The sequence below is a fragment of the Pogonomyrmex barbatus genome, unplaced genomic scaffold (genome assembly GCF_055798465.1).
Source record: "Pogonomyrmex barbatus isolate J1 unplaced genomic scaffold, ASM5579846v1 scaffold20, whole genome shotgun sequence".
Lineage (NCBI taxonomy): Eukaryota > Metazoa > Arthropoda > Insecta > Hymenoptera > Formicidae > Pogonomyrmex > Pogonomyrmex barbatus.
In genome coordinates, this window is record NW_028297117.1 from 2,866,187 (window position 1) to 2,883,062 (window position 16,876).

Genomic DNA, 16,876 nt, shown 5'->3' on the forward strand with positions numbered 1-16,876 from the left:
ACGAAAGAAAAATTCACAATTCTTAGTTTCTGATGTCATAATATAATACAGCTGTAATAAAGAGAGAAACAATAGATTTAAAAATTGTCAAATTTTACGCTACTAGCGAAAAAATGTTTATTGATATTGTAATAAAAAATTGTAAAGTTATAAAATTATTAAAATTAGTATATTTGCCAATCGCGCGATAATTTTTGTTATAACATTCTCAAATATGATACAGGCTATCAATTAATATTAATATTTGAGACAAAGTATGATTTGAAATTTATATACACTGGTTGTATACATATATAGAATAAAAGAATGGACGATTAGCCATTAATAAATTTTTATTTGTCTCTAAACTTTGCTAAATCTATATTTATACCGAAGTTATTTTCGCAATAATTGTGAGCGTAAGACATAAAATGTCTGAAAATATTAAAGATAAGCATCGATGAGCAAGGATAAGCTTGAATCAGCATGATTCTTTTACTAAGTCAAGGAACGAGAATGTTTATTTTTGAAAGAAATGCATTATAAATGTCGCCTGAAAGATGCAGCTATAAGCTTGCGTGCGAAATAAACGAATTGATCTCTATCGTTGGTACTTTAATGAGACTGTCATATATATTAGCACATTGTTCTTTTTATTACAATCGCTTAGTTTGTTTGCTTGTTGTCTATGTTCTACGAAAAAAAGCATGTAAAGAACATCCCAAGACACTTGAAAGATATTATTGATTCGCGCAATACTTATAATGTAAAAATAATTTATATAAGAAACCGTCTTCCCATATTTTTATCGATTTTAAATAGAAAGTAATTTATCACTCTCTCGATGTATATGCGCACACATATCATTCGTGTAATTATTAAATAATTTTCTTTTTAAAGATTCATTATAAACATTTGTAACATTGAAATCGTTGATAATAATCTATATGTCTCGTCATGCACAATAATAATGTCAGAAACCTAATCAGAAAACTAATAACCCTATTTTGGACAATTCTTCGAATAGTATTGAGTGCATATTGAATTCGTATTAAAAGATTCCGAGGCAGATGCTTAGTTTGATTATACTTTTGAAGACGCAACGAAAGTAATGCTGTAAATATAAAGAGAAAGAATCATATTTTGTTGTGACGAGTGCGTGTGTGCAAAACGCGTGTAGAAGAGTAAGAGAATATACGAGTACGATAGGGTATCTGTAATAAAACATATATAAAAGTCGACTTAAGCGAAATAGTATGACAGTAGAATTACAAGAAGATATAAATATTTGCCTGTTAAAAAATTACTATTCTATGTTTATGTTTGATAAAGCTATTTCTACATACTTTAATGAGATACATATTTCTGCTGTAGCTCAGTGATAATTGTTCTTATTTGTGCGTATGTATGTATGTATGTATGTATGTATGTATGTATGTATGTATGTATGTATGTATGTATGTATGTATGTATGTATGTATGTATGTATGTATGTATGTATGTATGTATGTATGTATGTATGTATGTATGTATGTATGTATGTATGTATGTATGTATGTATGTATGTATGTATGTATGTATGATGTGTGTGTGTGTGTGTGTGTGGGGGGGGGGGGAGAGAAATCTTAGCTGTAAAGACATTTTTAACTGATGCAACTCAGTTCTACCCCTTTTTTTTTAATCGTCAAAAACAGAGAACCACTTAATGGACACAGTCTTCCGTTTCCAGTAGTACGATACGATGTTGTCACGCGAATTACGACATTCGCGTTCGTTATAATATATTGCAAAGATTTGACAAAAGAGTCTTTTTGCCAATCATGACAATAGGGAAGAAGCTGTGTACAATGATTGAGATTGTATGATATACGAAGAGCTTAAATACAATAGATTGCACACAATGACAATTATATAAATATATATATATAGTTGTGTGTAAGAAAGAACTTTGTAAGTATAACGAAGGTAACACCGGATGTAAGGGCCAAACACAGCAGTGTAATATTACACAAACTGTATCCTAGGAATAATATTACGGATACTCAACACATATAGTATTTCTTAATATATAAATACATTATTAAATATAGCAAGAGATAAATTTTAGAGAAAACAAAAAAATATCAAGACAGAGTTTTATCCACCCACCATTACTTAGCTCAGCGTTTCCGAAAATTGCCTATTTTTTACCTCAATATTGTAAAAAAAACAACTTACGACCGAGCCAGACGAGGAAGAGAGAGAGAGAGAGAGAGATGATCTCAATTGCGCGAAGTACGTTCGGCATTGATGACTTTAGATGATTTTATCGATCTAGTTGAGCCGCGAAAGAAAGGGAAAAAAGACAAGGGGTGCTCGATGTTATTGCTGAGAATATTTCGTTCCCGACTTAGAAAAGAGAACAGCTGTTCACGTAAATACGACTAGACAGTAGTTTTATACATACAACACGAATTATCAGTATGAAATAAAAAAAGAAACTTTTTATAAAATGACATGCTCATTCGTTCAGATTGCTCTTAACATCAAGAATCTCATTCCCTTACGGTGATTTCCCTTCTCATTATGTTTTTATGTTTTTTTTCACTTCTTAAAATAAAAGAAAAATGAAGAGTAAATTAAACCAAAATTAAAATCTACATTAGTAAAAATAGACACTGATTTCACTCATTTCATTCAATACTCATAAATTTATCAATTTATTACCTCATAAATTTATTACGTCATTCAGATAGAAAATTGTACTGTGGTAACACGATACGAAAATATTGCACGCCACATTTTTGTATATTTTTAGACTCACGAAAAATGGATTCGAATTCATTGAAGCGAAAAATTCAAATTTATATCCTAATAACGTTTTCTCTTGATTTAAATTGGCTCGAAACCGATTGAATTGATGCGTCGTGAATTATGCAATATTAAGTTATTAATAATTAAAATAACATAACTGTATAATTATCTTTATTATATTTTTTTAAAAGCATTTAATCATTTAAATCATTTGCCTTTACAAAAATCCAATTTGATACTAGAAATTATTTATTTTGAATATTAAAAGCGCTGAACAACAGCGCTATTATTTATCACTACCTTCTAGTATTAAATTTTTTTTATAATCAACTCATAATCCTAATAAATAAATATAACATTATTAGTTGCTTTGAGAGCGGTGAAAATTTATTGCAGTCGAAAATGCTGTATATGCTCTTCTTTCGAGAAGAGTCGAAGAGTATCGATTAAGTTTGAATAAAATTTTTAATGGAAAGCGATGCATCAAAAAATATTACAAAATTTACTGCTAGCGTTGATATAATATATAATATACGTTACGTAAACTATAGATTTTTATAATTGGCAATGAATTTTAGAACACACTCAAATATGTCGATTGTGTTTCCTAAAACGAAAGCTGTTTGAAAAAGCCTTGTGTTCATGATGTTAGAAATCGATTTATCTCGAATGGAGGAAAAATTGACCAATCGCAGTGGCTATTTCAATCAATTCACCAATACGATCAGTTTTTCTCCCGTTTTCGAGATCTCGATTTGTGGCATCGTGGATACAAGCAGAGAGAAGCCTGAGAGCCTGAAACGTGGACATTGAACTACGTAACCAATGTCCACGATTCTGTAGGTAATGTTTACGATTGCATGGTTCTTATTCGTGCTATGTCCATGATTTTGTGAACGGTTTTGTTCCGTACTATATGCAGAAGTTAGCTAGATAAAGAGGGACGATCAATCTCTGCCCATCTTTGTCTTACAAAATCGTGGACGTTATCTACAGGATCATGGACATTTAGCTACGTAGTTCGATGTCCATGTTTTTATGGACATAGAGGCGCTTCAAAATAAAGTTACAGCTAAATCGCGGGCATGTCCGCTCTCAGGCGACTCCCTGATACAAGGCTTAAATCCCATGTTCCCTCGGGCGGTTGTCCACCGCTCATTTCAGACCGCTTGTAGTCGCATGCAGGCACGCGGACGATTTGTGTGCGGCGACGAAGTAATGGAGTGTAATGGAGTAATCCGAGAAAACCATAATTCATCCATTGCTATTCACAATCGTTCCGCCGGTACCATTGATGACACGTGGTGCGACGCGTCCGTCATGGGAAGTACGGATACCACGACGAAATTGTTGAACGATAATCACGAGATCGACGATCATGAGTATGGGACTAACCTAAAGATTCTACCCTGCAACAACCAGGTGAAAGAGTTGCAAACCATTTTGCGAGATAAGTAAGTACTGTGTTTCGAAAAAAATGCTTGCCATTATTAGGTCGTAGCCGTAAATAAATATATTTTAATTTTGTCTTTAGTTCTTCAATTTATATCTAGTATAAATCTTTTGTGATAGTCCAAAGAATTGTAGATATTTATTAAATTTGATTGATATATGTTTGCATTTGTTTATAATTACGATAAAATGTTAAATTTTTTTTATAGATTGATTATTAAAAATAACGGGCAGCTTACTGATAGGTCTTTTTTTATAGGAATACTACAAGGAGTGATTTCAAGTTTTATGCTGATCGTTTGGTAAGACACACTTGAGATTTTGTAACATTGTTTGTTAAAAGTAAATATTAAGTCTTGTTGTAAAATTATTTTAACATATAATACATTATGTTAACAATTTTTTATGAAATTTGCAAAAAAAGAACTTAAATAATAAATATTTCAAATGACATTTGATAGATGATTATCAGATGACATTAGAAGACAGAAAAATTTTTAATAAGAGATGTTAAAAGAAAGCATATTGTATTTGTTGAATGATTGCTTTCTGAGAAATTCATGTCTTTATATTATATAAAATGGATAAAGCTATCATGATTTTTTCAAAAATATTTTAGATCAGACTAGTTATTGAAGAGAGTTTGAACCAATTACCTTTTACAAAATGTGTGGTGACAACTCCAACTGGTGCCAAATACAAAGGGTTAAAGTATCAAAAGGGAAATTGTGGTGTATCTATAGTGAGAAGTGGAGAAGCTATGGAACAGGTATAATTTCAATTAATCCCCATTATAGTATCTTTATCCAAATTAGTTAATGAAATAATATTTTTATAGGGTCTAAGAGATTGTTGTCGTAGTATCAGAATTGGTAAGATATTGGTAGAGAGTGATGCAGATACTCATGAAGCTAGAGTAGTTTATGCTAAATTCCCAGATGATATATCTGAGAGAAAAGTCTTATTGATGTATCCAATCATGAGTAAGTTCTAAAGAATATTTTAATAGCTTCTGCATATAGGATACAATAACACTTGCCATATAGTGGAAGTTTGCGTGATAGCCAATCAATCTACAACTTTCATATTATTTTTTAGAGCGAAAAAATGATTGGATACTGCCACCAACTTCCACAACGCTTGCCGCGTTCTATGTGCAGAAGTTATAATAATTGAAAATGCATTTGACAATTAAATTAAAAAATAAGTATAATGTTTTTTATATTTACTGCATATATAGGTACAGGAAATACTGTTATAAAAGCCATAGCTGTACTAAAAGAACATAATGTACTCGAAGAAAATATCATCTTATCAAATTTATTTTGTACACCGATTGCAGCCAAATCTCTAGTCACTGCCTTTCCTAAGGTGATTTCCATTTATATTTACATCACATTAATATTTGAAAAAATATATTTATCTGATCACATATAATGTGTATAATATCCAATTTTTTATTTAAATTTCTATGTTTTTATAGATGAAGATTCTAACATCAGAGATCCATACTGTTGCACCAAATCATTTCGGACAAAAATACTTTGGTACGGATTAATTATTTCACTACTGCATAATATGCTAAGAGACAAATATAATATAATTCATAATATTTGAAATAAAATCAAGAGAAAATCAATTAAGAATGATTACATGCTAAAAATAAATATTAGGATAATAATTAAAATTATTGTGACATTTAATAATAATGTATAGCACATTACCAAAATTTCATATATAGCTTAAAAAATACATGTTTTTATATTATTTCTATAAATTTCGGTATTTAAATATATTTAAATATTTACTAACTATTTCGAACATTTAAAATTTTAAATATGATTTTTATAACTTATATTTTATTTCAGTTTGTATATCAGTTTATATAAAAAATATTAAATATTTTATTATTTTTAAATATTAGAATTCATACGGAATAAGTTATAATTAAAAACATTATATGTTATATTATTTTATATTAATTATATTAATGTAATTAATTATAGTAATTATAATAATTATATTAATATAGCATATTCTCTAATGTATTATTAATACATATGATTTTTAATAGACAAGTTGACAACTATATATATGACTTATGAAATTTATAAGATTGGTTATAAAAGTATATTGAAAAATATAAATAATTACAAATTTTATCATAACTTTAAATTTTAAATTTATTTTAAAGTTTAATTCTTATTAGCTGTAAGCATTCTTTTGATTTTCTCTATATATGATAAGACTGTAAGTGATATATTTGTTTTAAATGTACTTAGAATTGATCAGATAATTAATATTTTTGCAATGACATCTCTTTTAACAATTTTTAGATATTACAAGATAACAATTTTTCATTCAATTTTTCTAATTCTCTTATGTTCATGATAGGTACTGCATTACTTTTACATATGCTATACTTAATATTAAGTATTTGCATATAAAATATATCTCACATTAAGATAAGTTAAGTGTTATATGCGATAATATTTACCGTTTCAGGTATTGCATATACATACATATACACATTTCTCTTAAATACAGATTTATAAGATTTCCCAGAAAAAAGTAAATCTTTTAATCAAATGATTAACAGCTTGACATTACAAACATAAATTTTGTTTTCAAAATTGTTTTATTTTTTTATTCCGTAAAAAATATTTTTAAATTGAATTCAAAAGAATGAGAATCTTAACTGACATTAAATATCTTTAAGTTTTGTATATATATCTAGTTTGATACATGTGTAATGTCAGGTTTTCTATGTATGCAGAATACGACATGTGTACAATTTTTTGCATATAAATAAGAGAAGTGAATAATTATAGTGTTAATTAAAAAGAAAATTATTTTTTTATATATAAACTATTTTTAAATTAATGAAAATATGATTACGTTTTTTTTTATTCAGATCTATTTATAAATATCATTATATCGCATCTGTGTGCGTTGTTTTGAAAAATGTAAATTTTGTATGAATTAAGGTTAATGTACATCGATTGAGTAACATAACAAAGTATATACAATAGCTTTATCGCATTTTTAACAGTATATGCATAATCGAGTATTCATTTTACAGAATATAGTTGAAATAACTCTCATAGTTATTTCAATTTGATTTAAACATTGTCGAAAAAGATACCTCATTAATGTTACACCGAATAAAGTAATACATTATATATATTTAATTATTTTTGCTGTACATATGTCTTATAAATACATAAGACATTGATTTGTTTGCATAATGTATTTAATAAGCATAATAAGAATATAATTTTCAATTGGAACATAAAACAGTTTTGAATATACAGCATTATAATAATTTAATATTTAAATCTAGCAAATCTCAAAAAATCTCTTTTTCTAAAGAAATACAATATATGAGAAGCTTATTCAAGACTTACTTTTTTTTTAAAATCTAGTAATTTTGGTTTATTTTTGATCGTTGCATTTTATATGTAATTTTAATGATATGTATTTGTATATGTTAATATTGATTACTTACAGTTATATTCATATACTTTTCAACACATTTTAGTCGGACTAGGTACAAATTTTGTTTACAATTTTACACAAACAAGATATACAACATATTTTATTTAATATACAGAGAATTAAATATTAACGCACTATATAATTTATTTATCTTTTATAGCATACTTAATAACATATGAGTATTTTGATGCGTTCAAAAAGATATTTCAACTGACATTAATGTCAGTTAAGAACAAAGAATGATATACCTATAACAAATACATTGGGAATTATTTTATGTATAATATATACATTTTCAATACATAAAGTCAAAATACGATTTATGCTTAATAATTGAAACTAGGAAGCATTATATAAAATCAAATCTCTGATATCAGCAAAAATACTTTTAGTTACGAATCTATTGAATATGTTTAATTACAAGTTATGCAGCTTTTACATGTAGCAAGTTTTAAATAGAATATGGAGATATTTTTATATGATTTTTCAATATAAATAATTATTATATATTTATTTAACTGATTGAAAGTTATGAAATTCTGATACCGATAATTTAAAAAAAAAAATGAATTTAAAAAGTTAAAAAGTTCTTGTATTTGTTCTTAAAAGATTTAAATTATCTATAGTATTCTTATTAAACTGTTTGCCTTATAACGTGCCTATGAAAAAGCTGCATTAAATAATTACAGCGATACCACAGTAAGACCAACAATTTATGTGATGTAAATTCCTGTTATTGGACATGAGATGTTTATATACATACCATTGTTCATAGGTTTATTTACATTGATAATTTGTTTAACCTCTTTTACGACATCAGCAACAAGTTTGTTTAGTGCAAATTGTATGCGTAACATTGATAAATACAGATATATGTGCATAATGATTATTAATTAAATAATAAGATAATTAGCATTAAAATAAATATAACTCAGAAACTGAACTACGTTTTATTTTTGTGTATTTTTTTTTATTATTTTAATGTAGATGTATTTATTATTTTAATGTTTTAGAAAAGTCAGAAAGATATAAATATCATCAAAATAATGGAACGTAATTCCTCTTTACATTTTCTAATTTTTAAATTTTCTTAATAAATACTAACTTTGTAATTTGTTAAAATGCCGTATTGCTGTTTTCTTCTAATTTTTTCAATCATGATGAGAAAATGTATTCTAGCTTGATTACTAATAGCAGAATTTTTTGCTAAAAAGCAAAATTGTCAAAAAAATTACCCTTTAAAAGTTTTTTAATCTGACTGAAATAGCTTATATATTTATACGATTAGAATTTTGATATATAATTAATGTTATTGAGAAAATAATAGATATTTACGACGAATATTTTTATATATGTTATTAATAAAAGTGAAATTTAAAGATTTTTAACAAATATTGTCTTAAAGTTTTTATTATAGATCTTTTTTTAAACATAAAACACTTTTATATATATTTATTAAAGACGTATGTTATAAAAACATTGATAATTGTTGTTTTCAGGCTGTACTCGTGTCGTAGTGGAGACACCAAATGTACAAGAGAAAGATAGTTGAGGATAGAGTATTATTAGACTTCAATTGAACTAATTAAATAGCAAATTTCATCTATAATATAATAAATTATAACAACTTGTGTAAATCAATCAGATTATGCATACTATTTTTAACTTGAGAAAACAAAGAATATTTTTAGATACTATATATCAATGAGTATATTTTACGCTAGAAATGTTTTTATATCGCTTTTGAAAGAGAGGTATGATATGCTGCTTCGGATTTGTATAGGATCTCCATATATTTAATTATCGTATCTACATATATACTTACCTTGTTTAATAATAGAAGCTGGAATTAAACAAATTCCCTAGAACATATACCGCTCTGTTGCATATCATATATTTATTGTTTTATAAAATACGTTAAAAATAAATTTTAAGGATATATAAATGAAATCTTAAACTTGAATCATTGTATTTATTAGATTCTTGTATGTATGTAACAATGATTGCTGTTGATCCGTGTTTATATATATATATATATATATATATATATATATATATATATATATATATACATATATATACATATATATATGCGTGTGGGTGTATGCGTGTATAATGAATATTATTTTTGTAAATATGATTATATTTCTAATGATTATATATGTATAATATATGTTAAAATTTACTTTAACATTAATATTCTCAATCTTTATTGTTGCCCTTCCCTTCATTTTAATTAAAAAGACATGTCAACATGAATAAAACTTTGTTATTGTTTTCCTTTGACTGCAGCAATTTTATATATATATATATATATATATATATATATATATATATATAAAATGTGTGACGCTAATAAGATTTGATATATCATGTTGAAGAATAAAATTATAATAGCAAAAATAATTTTTTATTTCATTTATTTATTTATAACAAAGCAACTTGTAGCAAATGCTGGGTAAAGCTTAATCTTTTTATGATAGAGGTATCATTTGAATAATAGATAAGCAATAAAAGATTTATGCAAGATAATAATCTCGCTGAGCATAGGAAGAAAATGACTAAAAATAATAAGAGAAACAATAATTCACATAGGCCTCTCGATCGTTACAACTACCACTATTATTGTGTATTGTTACTTTAGAACATATTAATTTGAATCAGTTACTTTAGAATATTAATGTATAAACATTAATTTTATGCATATCTTTTTTTGTTCATTACTTGTTATTCCGTATGTTAAGGAATTTATTGTTTTCTGTTATAATAGTAGCTGTTGTAAGAAATTCTCTCTCTCTTTTGTTTTAGTTTTTATATTGTTACAGTATAATTTACTGTTATAAGCCAAATTTTTTGTTTTTGGAAATAGAATATTTTTAAATATTGCGTTTTAATCAGTTAATTTAGATACAAAGATTCTAATGGCCATAGCTGATGATGAATAAGCATGAATCATATACACACATATCAATGAAATCATGTCACGCCAGTATGAGTCATACACAATTTTGTCCTAAGTAGAAAATGGAAATTTATACCATAAAAAAAGTACTCATAATTCAGTTATAAAAATCTAGATATCTCTTTTCTTTTGCTCTTTCCTCTATTAACTAATTCTAATATATTTAATATATAAGCTCAAGAAATTAATGATTTCTTATAGCATATTTGGAAAGACTGTTTGAGTATCTTAACGCAAAAAATGAAATGTTCAAATAAAAATTTTTTAAATAACAAGCCAAACCTATCATTAATACTGTTCGATTAAAAAAATAATATAAATATCAAAAATTTTTTTCTCATGTGTGTACAACAAATCAATTATATCTCTCTAAAAATAAAAAAATTATTTATAATACATATATATAATATCTATATCTGTTTATATATATCTGTTTACATATGTCTCAAATGATATTGTGTATATGTATATGTTGCTGTATCTTACATTTACTTTTGTACGCTTTGCACGCGCTAATGAAATGACCAAATAAAGTTGCACGTGTAAACGAAAAATACACTATACTTTAGTTCCATTATCGAGGGTGTGCTATAACGTATTGGATTTGATGCGGTGCGAAAACACACACAATGCAAAAATAATAAACAAACGAGGATGTAAAGATAGCGATATGAAATTGTCTCATATCACCTAATCAGACCTGTTGCGAAACATTGGTGAAGACGCGTTTGATCTAAAAATACAAAGTATATTCTATAAAAGAATGTTTCATGCGCCATTTATACTGTTCATTCAACAGACTTTCCGCAATGCAGAATATTATCTTGGCAGTACCTTCATTCAGCCTTAGTAATGTAATAAACGTAGCTTTGCAAAATACGTTTGTGGGTGGAAAAGGAAGGATGTCATTGTGTGGAATATCCCAATTTTACATGGGCATATTTTATATCTATTCTTCTTTCTCTTGATCGTCAGACTTCTCTTCGTTTTTATCGCCACTATCTTCTGCGTGTTCACCTTCGTCGATAGCGATAACTTTTTCTGCGCTATCTACTTCGGTTGGTTTAGAGTCATCTAACGCTTTAGTCTCGCTTTCTAGAGTTGTCCTTTTTGGTAAACTAGAGCACGTTATAAGTTTATTAATTCAATATTTTTAATCAAGGTATAATTTATATGTATTTTTAATATATTCCGATGTTGATCCATTTGTTATTACAATATATTAATTACCTTTCAGAAAGTACTACATCTGCTTCTTTGTCTGTAGAAGGCTGAAAAAAACAGATTGTAATCGTTAAAAGCTATAACTTAAAATTTAATCATCATTAAAAAATACAAAATAGATCCATTAAATAATAAAGTCGTTAGGCTAACGAATAAAAATGAATAAAGAATAATTAAAATCATTTTACATATCTTAAATTATTAAATAGCAGAATATAACTATTAACTTGCACATTAGTTTTTCTTTTTTGAGAAGTAATCAAGTAAATAAATATAGAAATGATTTGTCACATGTGCTGCACAATAAGTATGACTATAGTAATTGCTATTTTTATTTTGATGTGATGAAATTTTTTCTCATAAGGAAGCTCTATATATATATATATATATATATATATACTTGAAAAGCTTTGTTTTTACTCTCTCTCTCTCTCTCTTTCTCTCTCTCTCTCTCTCTCTCTCTCTCTCTATATATATATATATATATATATATATATAGTAAAAACAAAGCTTTTTCAAGTTGCAGTGCCCAATTTAAGGAATTACCTCTCGACTTGAAGTATTCCCATTCTCTTGGATTTCATCGCTTTGAGACTTTGAATCGAGAGTGATTTCCGCGGTACTGACCGCTGGTGTCACCTTTAGAAACTTTTCCAGCTCATCCATTTCATTTGCTAAATCAAAATCTTCGTAATCCTACAAAATTTAACGACTTGATAATTAATGTTATTTATAAAAAACGTATCCTTAAACATTCCTCAATTATTTGTCCATATATACGCAATATATTTTAAATAAAATTAATACAATTTGATTGTATTAAAATAAAATATAATAGAAATAAAATATAAATATGGCACAAAAAGAAAAGATAATTACGCCGCAATAATCATCTTCATTAAATATCTGTGGTGGCAACGGATACTTGTTGTTCCTGGCATTACTGTTAGCTTGCATGAATTCTTTCTCTAATTCTTTGCCTGGTTCTGTTATATCGATGCTCTCGTATTCTACATTTTTACTATCTAGAATCATCATCACTCGTTGTTGTCTTTTCTTCACCTGTAACATGTTTACACACGTAGTTAAAACTCTTCGAATTTTTTCAATTTATGTGTGCGACTATTTGAGTTTGCAATAAATCTTTTTTGTTTATTCATAGATATTAAAGAAAGCAGAAGTTAATGTTAAATGTAAATTTTGTAATAAATAAGTTTTGCACTTTATAGCTTATTTTCTTTAAACCCAGAATTGCATATAGTATATGGGAAAAATTTATACATAATAGAATTCATTGCAACAATTCTATTTTGCTTTTATATTTTAATAATAATAAAATTGACATTTATCTACTGATAGCTGCAAAATATCAATGGCGATAACTACCACAGTGATAGTACAATAGTTCCCAGCGATGATATCAATAGTTCCAAACAAAAGTACTTGAAGTATATTTAAAAGACTAACAATAAGAATCGAGAGATCATGTAGTATAAATCATGTAGAACAAGTTCAGCTCATCGGTAACGGGACATTTTCGCTATCAAGTTAGAATAAGCATGACAAATTCGATCATCATTATTGCTCCCGGTTGGATCCAAACAAACAGACCCAGACAAGACTCATAATAACCAGCTGGAAGACTGGCATGACATCACGATACGCCCATCGTCGGAAAGAGCGAGACAACATAGTAACCGATCAGAAAACACGCAGTATGCGCGCGTCACGTCGCGAGTGACAGCTCCCGGATAATTTCCGGCGGCCCCCCCCGGGGCGGCTAGTGCCGTTCATATTGTAACCTGATACAACGACAACGACGACGACGACGACGACGACGACGACGACGACGACGACGACGACGACGACGACGACGACGACGACGACGACGACGACGACGACGACGACGACGACGACGACGACGACGACGACGACGGCGACGACGACGACGACGACGGCGATGACAACAACTGCTGGCGCGCGCGGTGGTACGTCCCGAGTATCGCGATACACCGGAGCCCGGCGGCCGATCGTCGCCGAGGACCCGTGAGGGCTCGCACTCACTTCCTTGTTGCCGCTGATACCCGATACGTAGATCTTGACGACCATCGCGCTGGCTGTGTGTGTATGCACCACGACCACCACCGACTGTGGACTACTCGACTACTCGACGACGCACGGCTCCACGCTCCCCTCGCTGGCCGCTGTATACGCTCGCTCGACCGCGCTGCGTTTGCTGCGCTACGCTCCGCTCCGATTAGGAGGCGGCGCACCGGACGACGTACACACCGTACGGGAAACAGCCGCGGGGCAACGGTTGGGCGGCCGAGTCGGCCGACCACTAACACCGACCGCTCGCTCGCTCGCTCGCTCGCTCGCTCGCACGCTCGGCCGTTTGCTCGCTCGCTCGCTCGCGCCGACGGTGATTCCGCTATTAGCCGCTCGCACGCTGACACGCGTGACGCACCCGGTCTCTCGGTCGGGCGAAGGGAAGCGGAGCCGCCGGCCGCTCTAACTCCGGGCTGTGCCTGATCTGGTCTACGTCATACCACGGGCCAGTTCCTCTTTCTCCCTTGTGCCAGGGATGGAACGAACCACTGCCCCGCGATTACGTTTGAATTGAATTGAATTGAAAAAAAAAAAGGGAGAAAAAAATACGTTGTGAGAATTTTTGGGAAAATATATAATGTGGCGCTTTTCGAAACGCGCCGCTTCCTCCTCGACGCCTCTCGATTATGTAACACACGTTTTACAACGACCTTACATAATCGACGCGTATTTTTGGAAATTTGTTAAAAAAAGCGAACGATGACGTTTGTTTAGATGCAACGGGGAGCTACGTGTGATGACGTGAACTATAAACTGCTTCATTACTGATTGGATTATGTAACTTAACTGACTGATTCGTCAAAGATTTGAAAATTGAAGTCGGGATATTTTTTGAAATGGCCGCCGAATTTCGGTACCGAAGACGGGCTGTCGAAACATAGGTGAAATTCTTGAAATACATTACAGATTCAAGATACGAAAATTCGTTACTTAAAGCTATGCCCTCACAATACGTTTGCATATACGTTCCTGTATTAGGTAACTCATCGATAATCCGACGTGTTGGTCAACATTGGTTTGAATAAAATCGAGTTAGCAAATATTATTTCTTTCATATGTGCCAACATATGTCCGTAATCCCATTTAATCCTTTACTGTCCAGTATATCTCGAGTATATAATGTAATCTGCCTTTCTGTATTAGTTTATAAAAGCCATGTAATTTCACCAAGATATGTACGAAGCAAAAATATAGCTAAAAACTGAAGGATTAAATTTTTATTTCAATCTAAATTAAAAGTATTATTTTATAAACTTCTCTTACATTTTCGTTTCAGAAATTCATATTTTGTTCTAAATTAAAAAAAAGCAATTCTAAAATAAAATAAATGTGTCTTATTTATATTGAAAAATTATGTGTACAATTTTTAATATATACATTTAATTATATATAATTTTTAATCTTACGTAATATTTGCTATTTTTTTTTTATTATAATTGCATACTTAATACTATTATTCTATATATTTTTGGAAATATACACACGATATCTTTAGAAAAAAAATAATGGAATAATCTCCATCGTAAAAAAATGCCCAAAAGTAATAGAAATATTTTTAATTAAATAAGTAAGTTTACTCTTTTATTTAGTTTTTTCCCGCGTAAATTTGAATTCAGCAGCGTGAAACATTTCCTCTCGACTAACTTCCGACGTTGCTCGAGACAGTGCGAGGTCACACACGTTTTCCGGTCTTCTTACGGTGGTGTTACTCTCCCGATCAAAATGGTAAGATGTTTTATCGAACATTATCCATTAAATCTTACCGAAATACACATAATATTAATTGCCGGATAAGAATGATTGTTTTTGAAAAACTCTTCGTATACATATTTTATCACAAAATATTATAAAAAGGTTATAAGTACGCGTGACTATGGGAAATCTAATCCTACAGCGAGGTTATGTTTTGAAAGCGTTCCTTTGTATTTGATCGCGTATTTTTGATTTTCTAAATATTGTCGGGGTTACATAGTGCAGTTTTAAGATTATTGAAATTTTAATAGGCTAAGCGCACGAAGAAGGTTGGAATCACCGGTAAATATGGCACCCGTTATGGTGCCTCCCTTAGGAAAATGGTAAAAAAGATGGAAATTACCCAACATAGCAGATATACGTGTTCATTTTGCGGCAAGGTGAGTAATTTTCGTACTTTATTGTATTGCAAGCTGAAAATTTGATACTTATTGATGCTTTTACACAATTCAGATCTTGATATAAAAGTTTTCTTACTGTACATTTTATTATAAAAGTATCAAATCTTTCATGGATATTATTTAATAATTCAACAATATAGATAAAATGTTTAAGGGAAATTATTAAATTATCTATTAAACTACTGTTTCTATTTTTCAACAGGAAGCAATGAAACGTAGCGTTGTTGGGATTTGGTCGTGCAAACGATGCAAGAGGACGGTTGCCGGTGGTGCGTGGGTATATTCCACAACGGCTGCCGCGTCAGTAAGATCAGCAGTGCGTCGATTACGTGAAGTTAAAGAACAATAAGTGTATGTAATAAATATCTTTTCAAAAATTTATATTGTGATCTTATTTAGTGCAAACCATTTTGATTGTTTTGAATAACCATGACAAAATTATAGGTATATTTTGTTAAATTGAATGCATTTAACTAATTAATATTGTTTCTATGAAATATCAATACTTTAATTTTTTTAATCACATTACATATTCATATACATAGATTATTTTTGCACCATATTTTATTATAGTTCTTTGTTCTTCATTTATTACAATTAGGTAACAAAGTAATGGAAGTTATTTCATTGCAAAAAAAGATACTACTTTAACAAGTATTAGGAAAAATATAAGTATGGTAATAAAATTCGAGTTTTTGCATTTATT

The 16,876-nt window shown here is 29.5% G+C and overlaps 3 protein-coding genes and 1 long non-coding RNA gene across 9 annotated transcripts; 3 read left to right on the plus strand and 1 right to left on the minus strand.

Annotated features, from left to right (window-relative positions):
* Positions 1-3,623: 3,623 nt before the first annotated feature.
* On the plus strand, positions 3,624-9,685 carry kri (uracil phosphoribosyltransferase krishah). Of its 2 annotated transcripts, XM_011641891.3 has the most exons (7): positions 3,681-4,226; positions 4,484-4,526; positions 4,844-4,993; positions 5,063-5,207; positions 5,465-5,595; positions 5,708-5,771; positions 9,222-9,685. In XM_011641891.3, the coding sequence occupies exons 1-7, from the start codon at positions 3,811-3,813 to the stop codon at positions 9,272-9,274; spliced, it is 1,002 nt and encodes a 333-aa protein (XP_011640193.2). In that variant the 5' UTR covers positions 3,681-3,810; the 3' UTR covers positions 9,275-9,685. The 2 variants fall into 2 exon arrangements, with proteins under 2 accessions (XP_025074550.2, XP_011640193.2); XM_025218765.2 differs by lacking the exons at positions 5,465-5,595; positions 5,708-5,771; positions 9,222-9,685 and adding an exon at positions 5,323-5,464 and having other exon boundaries at positions 3,624-4,226.
* A 425-nt stretch (positions 9,686-10,110) lies between these two features.
* Positions 10,111-14,506, minus strand: LOC105429128 (SH3 domain-binding glutamic acid-rich protein homolog). Of its 5 annotated transcripts, XR_968062.3 has the most exons (6): positions 13,973-14,302; positions 12,788-12,970; positions 12,455-12,604; positions 11,915-11,955; positions 11,519-11,802; positions 10,111-11,417 (listed from the first exon to the last, which is right to left on the minus strand). XR_968062.3 is itself a non-coding variant. In XM_089077858.1 (5 exons), the coding sequence occupies exons 2-5, from the start codon at positions 12,944-12,946 to the stop codon at positions 11,634-11,636; spliced, it is 519 nt and encodes a 172-aa protein (XP_088933984.1). In that variant the 5' UTR covers positions 12,947-12,970; positions 14,376-14,506; the 3' UTR covers positions 10,111-11,633. The 5 variants fall into 5 exon arrangements, 4 of the variants coding, with proteins under 4 accessions (XP_088933984.1, XP_011640189.2, XP_088933985.1 ...); XM_089077858.1 differs by lacking the exon at positions 13,973-14,302 and adding an exon at positions 14,376-14,506 and having other exon boundaries at positions 10,111-11,802; XM_011641887.3 differs by having other exon boundaries at positions 10,111-11,802.
* LOC148936546 (uncharacterized) lies at positions 14,442-15,057 on the plus strand. The gene is made up of 2 exons (XR_016139460.1): positions 14,442-14,569; positions 14,732-15,057. It is a non-coding gene; the product is annotated as an uncharacterized LOC148936546 (long non-coding RNA).
* Positions 15,058-15,625: 568 nt separating this feature from the next.
* Positions 15,626-16,551, plus strand: RpL37A (ribosomal protein L37A). The gene is made up of 3 exons (XM_011641886.2): positions 15,626-15,742; positions 16,021-16,149; positions 16,373-16,551. The coding sequence occupies exons 1-3, from the start codon at positions 15,740-15,742 to the stop codon at positions 16,517-16,519; spliced, it is 279 nt and encodes a 92-aa protein (XP_011640188.1). The 5' UTR covers positions 15,626-15,739; the 3' UTR covers positions 16,520-16,551.
* Positions 16,552-16,876: the final 325 nt, after the last annotated feature.

What these genes read in the sequence shown, in the direction of transcription:
- LOC105429128 (XM_011641887.3), bottom strand. Translation starts at nt 14,017, where the DNA reads ATGGTCGTCAAGATCTACGTATCGGGTATCAGCGGCAACAAGGAA. An exon ending in ATGAAGATGATTATTGCGGC is followed by an intron (nt 12,605 to 12,787) that starts GTAATTATCTTT and finishes TAAATTTTGTAG; the next exon opens with GATTACGAAGATTTTGATTT. An exon ending in GATGTAGTACTTTCTGAAAG is followed by an intron (nt 11,803 to 11,914) that starts GTAATTAATATA and finishes AACGTGCTCTAG; the next exon opens with TTTACCAAAAAGGACAACTC.
- kri (XM_011641891.3), top strand. Translation starts at nt 3,811, where the DNA reads ATGGACATAGAGGCGCTTCAAAATAAAGTTACAGCTAAATCGCGGGCA. An exon ending in CAAACCATTTTGCGAGATAA is followed by an intron (nt 4,227 to 4,483) that starts GTAAGTACTGTG and finishes CTTTTTTTATAG; the next exon opens with GAATACTACAAGGAGTGATT. An exon ending in TAGTCACTGCCTTTCCTAAG is followed by an intron (nt 5,596 to 5,707) that starts GTGATTTCCATT and finishes ATGTTTTTATAG; the next exon opens with ATGAAGATTCTAACATCAGA.
- RpL37A (XM_011641886.2), top strand. An exon ending in CGTGTTCATTTTGCGGCAAG is followed by an intron (nt 16,150 to 16,372) that starts GTGAGTAATTTT and finishes ATTTTTCAACAG; the next exon opens with GAAGCAATGAAACGTAGCGT.